Here is a 6,083-nt window from a genome sequence, read left to right on the forward strand (position 1 = left end):
TTATTTATAAGTACTAGCCTAGTCTAGATAGTCCTTATGGAAAGACAATATACAGTTAAAAACATTACCTTTTTACCACCTCAAGTGAAATAACCTATCCTTCCTATCCCCAGTCAGATGTGTGTGTGTAACACACACATCTCACTTGTAATTTTCAGTCTCACTTGTGATTTTACTCTGAAATAACTTGAATGGAACTTTAGACATTTGGGGATAAGCAGCACAGCAGTCGGGTAGCTATTTTAAGCTATAATAAACTGCGCATTTTGTTTATTTAGGTGAAGCATTATGAAAAAAAGTGTTCATGCAAAATAAAGCATAGAAATCATTTTGTCATTTTCATTTTCCGTCTGGGCTAAGCTCCGGATGTTTATGAAACCTAGAAACACCCCTGGCTTAAGGTGTGGACCCATCAAAAACTCATTTCACAAACGCATGTTTTTGCAATCACAATTAGGTTGTTTCAGTCATTAGCCAGTGACGTCAGTGGGGGTGGCAAATGGAATCAAGTGACAGCACTTGGACGTTGGATGTCCACAAGCCGCAGCGAGACATTATAGTAATATACTGGCGCAAAATGATTAAATCTAACAATACCATCCATAGGCTGCTTTATAACGGGAGACGTAATGACGTATGACGCCCTCCAGATGGCTCCAATGAACATGGCCACCTCTTACCGCGCATAAGACATGATTTCCCAGCTATATATTCGGCGTTACTCTTCAAAACAAACTTATATACGATCGCAAATCCCTAAAACTATTAAATAAATGAAATCTGCTGTAATCTAAGCAAAAACACCTGTTGGTTCTGTGTGGGTGTTGATTGTAGGAAGTTGGCCACATGGGGCACAATAACGGACCGAGGCAGTCGAGAGGCGCTTGTCGTCCGGCCAATGACATTACGACCGCTGTTAACCAATGACCCGGGCGGTGGTTTCTTCACTCTCGGGGTGTTAACCATGTCGTTAACCCGAAAACGTTGAGCCCACAGCATCTCGGTCTGGGTGGGCGTGGCTCTGAGTGAGGAGCGGTCTCATCCAAGACCTAGGTCAGTCTGAGAAACAGACGGCGTGAGAGTGGGAGCGCTGCGCGGTGGATGATAATGACCCACACATCTTTAGATTTTTAACAAAAGAAGAACGCAAGATGCGGGCTTTTACTTTTACTCTGTTGGTATTTTTCAGCTCGTGCGTTACAGGGGAGGAACTGTCCGGTTCAGAATTTGGAGACGATTATTTTTCGGATTTATCTGATTTCGATTTTGGCATTGTGAGTGAGGACATGAAACACGACAAATGTTGTGCTATTTGTATAACTTCTACTGCTATGTTTTTTCGTAGTATATAGTATAGTAGTAATACCCTATTATTTTTGTATTTTCTTTGCAGTCTCCACGGAGGGTCCCAAGGCAGGTGAAAGACATCATTGCAAGGGTAAAGATAGATATGAATATTTTTCTTAAGACGAATACTTAAAAAAAAGTGATTTTTTTAATATGGGTCAAGTTAAACCGTTTTTAAGTGGAAAAACATGTCATCCTAAATACTTTTCCGGGGTGTAACGAGAACTATCTGCCAGGCGCACGTCATATGTGCCAAAAAACACCAGAAATATTGCGCGAACTCTAATAAACCATCTAAAGTATAACTCTAATAAACCATCTAAAATATAATTGTACTATAGGCCTACGTTTATTGGCTAAACTGTATTTCCACTAATGAGTCAAATCATAGCTGTTCAATAAGTAGGGGAGTTCCATATCTTTTGCAGACCGTGACCTGTGAAGGAACCTTTGGTGCGACACACCATTTGTATGTGCATTAAACACATAACATGTATTCATTAACATGTCAAAAATATCAAATAAGGTGTACATTAATCATCCCAGAGCTCAGGAGAAAAGTGAGATAATAAGCATCTCATCATGTAAGTATTTAACTTATGAGTAATGATCAAATAAAAACAACTAAGTGTGTTTTTCTTTATTTATTTTAACTTCTTCCATTTAACTATCTAAACTAGGCATCTCCTTTCATTGTGTGATCAGAACTTCCTCAGTATCACTACAGGCTCCACTCTCTCTCTCTTGCTAAAGATTTAGAGTTATCTTGAATCTCTCTCTCCCTGAGCAGGAAAGCAAACCGCACATCCAGGAGCTGTCCATCAAGACCACCATCATCTCCCGCTACGCCTTCACCGCGGTGCACAGCACCATGCTCAACAGACACTCGGCCGCCGCCGAGGGCGTGTTCCAGTTCCCCGTTCCCGCCGATGCCTACGTCACCAACTTCACCATGTAAGAGGCGTCGCGCGGCACAACCGATGTCACAGGCCGGCGTTTGTATTGACCATCCACGTGGAGTCTAGGCTCACATCGAGATGATGGATATCTTTATACCTTTTTCAACAGAGGTCTTTGTGTATAAGAGGGTATAGTGGAACTAAACTAAAAGACTCCTAAAATGATGCATTGTGAAACCTTACATCTACGCATCTCCATCGACACACTAATATAAAAGCAAAAGGAAGTAATCTCAAATTTATTTTCAGGGTCTAAATGATCATCTATCCCACTGAACAGCAGAGTAATGCCCTCCATCGCCCTCCATCAGCACCATATCCATCTTAAAGATCCTCGTCCAGTCCTTAGGTCAAACATCGTATTAGGTAGAATTAGTTTCACCTCAGCTATTAACTTCTAATGCAGGACCGATCCTTGGCTCCCTGCCCGTATTCAGCCTGATCCCGGTCTTCTCATCGGGGGTTTTACAATGTTTTGATCGGGCTGTAGCCCGGGTTTCCCTGAGCAACAGCGTTTACCCGCTTGTAAACCGCGGTGCAGTCATCCCCGTGAAGACACAGAGGACTCTGTCTAAACATCCCCCCCGTCCCCCCGTCCCCACCCCTCTGACGGGAACAACATTGGGTGCAGCGCAGACCTCGCTTTAGAGTCTGAACCTCTGACCTCTGACCTCTCCGTCACCCCGCCTCCACCCGTCTGTCCCTGGCAGGATCGTCGGCGGCCGAGTGTACCAGAGTGAGATCAAGCCCCGGGAGAAGAAGAAGGTCAGACAGGATACGGAGGGCGCCGGCACGGCCAAGCCCAAAGACGGGAGGTGAGGGGCGTCCTCGACTGACACAATGCTGTGTATGTGTGTGTGTGTGTATGTGTGTTTGTATTTGTATGTGTGTTTGTGTTTGTATGTGGGTTAGTGTGTGTATGTTCGTGTGTGTGTGTGTGTGTGTGTGTGAGTATTGGTTTGTCCGCTCGGGGCAAGTACGTGCATGAATGCAATTGTGTCTTGAGTACATGTGTGTGTATGTATGTGTGCGTGGGTGTATGGAATCCCTTATGTGTTCAGATGTGTGTGTGTGTGTGTGTGTGTGTGTGTGTGTGTGTGTGTGTGTGTGTGTGTGTGTGTGTGTGTGTGTGTGTGTGTGTGTGTGTGCAGGTGTGTGTATGTGATTGTGTGGAATGTATGCTTATGTATGCTTATGTGTGTGTGTGTGTGTGTGTGTGTAGAATGTGTATACCTGTGCGTGTGTGTGTGTGGCTGGTTATGAGGGAGACAGCCTCTGTGTGGGGAGCTTCTGTAGTCTGATCTCTCCCTCTGCTGTCGCCTTGTAATTACCCACAAGCCTGTGTTCCTGCTCTCTTATCGGCCCACTTTGTCAACATGGGCTGACAAGATACACACCAAAAATCTCAGTGGTACAAATTAGCACCCCACCAAGCATGTGCGGATGTGTACATATGTGTTTGTGTGTGTGTTTATGTCTGTTTATGTGTCTGGGTGTGAGAGACTGTGTCGCGGATTAATCTGTGTTTTCTTTAGCTCACGTGTGCAAATTGATGTGCATGTGTCCGTGTGTGTGCGCATGTTTGTGTGAGTGGGAGCGAGTGTGTCTGGAAAGACAGCATTGATTCTGAGGGAAAGGGGATTGTCAAATGAATGTGTAACCTTCGATGTAATGGAAAAAATGACGACTGCTATGAGAAAGACATCCTTGATTGTGATTGGATGTGAAGTACTAGACTATATCAGGACTGTAATACCATCGGACAGGGGAGTCGATGTTGTGTGTTTGTGGGGTTCCCCAATCCGGCGAAGCATTACGTAAATCCACCTCCACCCACAACTTAGCACCACCCTCTCCCTCCTCCACCCTGATGGGTGCCCAGACTCAGAGCGCTTCAGCAGCCACCACTCCTCCACTCTTCCCCTCAGCATTGAGTTCACCACTGGGATGTATTCCCCCCTCCGCCTTCTCCGTCTTTAACCTCCAGTCACAGATTCTTTGAATAACATTATTGTTCCATCATGCTAAAGGTCCACTCTGGGTGATGTCTGTTTCAACGTGTCTGATATTGTCTTGTTTCTTCCAAAAGACAGTTGAGCCGATGCCAGGAAAGAAAGGGCAGGTCGATTCTGGTTTGGGTCTCCTCATCAGTAGAATAGACAGTGGTACAATGGAACAGTTCCACGTCCTCAAAACGTGCACTGATCGATCCAAAAAAAAAAAGAAAAAAAAAAGTACATCTGTTCCCGCGAAGCATTTCATTTAGATTACTTTATTATGAACAACTTAAACCTGCACTATGTAACTTTTCTATTGCAGATATTAACTTGATAAAAAAATAAACTAAACTAGAACATTTCTCAAGAATAAAACGTTCCCATCCACAAGGTACTAGCCCCAATCGTTTCGCTAAATCGTTTTGTTCTTGTCCAATTTTGTCGCCACCGCGACTGTGGGAAAATCCCGCACAAAATGATGCTAACTATCTCTAACTATAGCTACAACTGTAGCCACTAGAGGTCACTAATGGCGACACTTACGATGCCTATATTCAATTCAACATCCCTTGTTTCTATGATTGTCCTTCAAAGTGTGAGTCTCACCTACACAAAGCACTCTGGTTTTGCAGTGGCTCCATCAATTAACTCCCCCCCCCCCCCCCCCCCCCTCATTCCCCCCTCCCCCAGCCCCCCCGCAGACGGCTCCACGGAGACGGAGACGTTCCGCATGGCGGCCGTCATCCCCGGCCGCAACCGGGCGGTGTTCCTGCTGACGTACGAGCAACTGCTGCGGCGCCGGCTGGGCCGCTACGAGCACGTCACCAGCCTGCGGCCGCTGCAGCTCATCAGCCGCCTCTCGCTGGACGTCATCATCGTGGACCACGCCCCCATCTCCCAGCTGGAGGTCCTGCCGCTGCGCAACGGGGGAGGCCGGGCGGGGTCCGGCACCAGCCTGTCCAAGGGTGAGGGGGGTGAGGAGGGTCGTGTGTGTGTGTGTGTGTGTGTGTGTGTGTGTGTGTGTGTGTGTGTGTGTGTGTGTGTGTGTGTGTGTGTGTGTGTGTGTGTGTGTGTGTGTGTGTGTGTGTGTGTGTGTGTGCGTGCGTGCGTGCGTATGTTAGGGCGGGTGTGTGTATTAGGACATGGGTGTGTCTGTGTGTGTGTGTGCATATTTATGAGTTGGTGTGGTGTTTGAAGATGGGTGTGTTTTTGTGTGTGTGTGTGTGTGTGTGTGTGTGTGTGTATGGGAGGGGTAAGGGTTGTCAAAAGTAATTAGCCATGTCTTGTGTGTGTGTGGGGGAATCTTGGATTTAATCGAGTTCCTTGCTATAATGTCACCCTCTCTTTGTCATCCATCCATCTTTCCATCCACCCATCAACCACCCACACACTCATCCACCACACCACACACTGATCCATTCATTCAGGCAAGACTGATCTGCCCATCACCACGGTGATCAAGCAGAACAAGAACTTCTGCCAGGTCAGCTTCAGCCCCAACATCGTCCAGCAGGCCAAGATTGCCACCAGCGGTAACCTCGGCGACTTTGTGGTCCGCTACGACGTGGAGAGAGAGCTGGGCATCGGAGACATACAGGTGGGAATGACCACAAAACAGTGTGCATGTAGCTCGCCGCCATAGCTCTCCATGAGAGGGTTGAACAGGAGTCATATCTTCATTGTGCTGGGTTTCTTGGGTGAAGCTATGGTCAGGATGGTATAGGACAGGTCTAGGGTGTTTGTCTCCGAGGCAAAAGGTTTGCGGTTCGATTCCCGATGT

At 46.6% G+C, this 6,083-nt stretch overlaps 1 protein-coding gene across 1 annotated transcript in view; it reads left to right on the forward strand.

Moving 5' to 3' along the window:
• Positions 1-956: 956 nt before the first annotated feature.
• Positions 957-6,083, forward strand: part of itih5 (inter-alpha-trypsin inhibitor heavy chain 5) — a 15,688-nt gene continuing 10,561 nt past the window's right edge. Inside the window, exons 1-6 of the mRNA XM_030341560.1 lie at positions 957-1,274; positions 1,394-1,438; positions 2,138-2,301; positions 3,017-3,121; positions 4,994-5,268; positions 5,731-5,900. Coding sequence (XP_030197420.1) covers positions 1,152-1,274; positions 1,394-1,438; positions 2,138-2,301; positions 3,017-3,121; positions 4,994-5,268; positions 5,731-5,900 — 882 coding nt within the window. The 5' untranslated portion in view covers positions 957-1,151. The remainder of the gene's footprint in view (positions 1,275-1,393; positions 1,439-2,137; positions 2,302-3,016; positions 3,122-4,993; positions 5,269-5,730; positions 5,901-6,083) is intronic.

Source organism: Gadus morhua, chromosome 19, assembly GCF_902167405.1.
Source record: "Gadus morhua chromosome 19, gadMor3.0, whole genome shotgun sequence".
In the NCBI taxonomy this organism is placed as follows: domain Eukaryota; kingdom Metazoa; phylum Chordata; class Actinopteri; order Gadiformes; family Gadidae; genus Gadus; species Gadus morhua.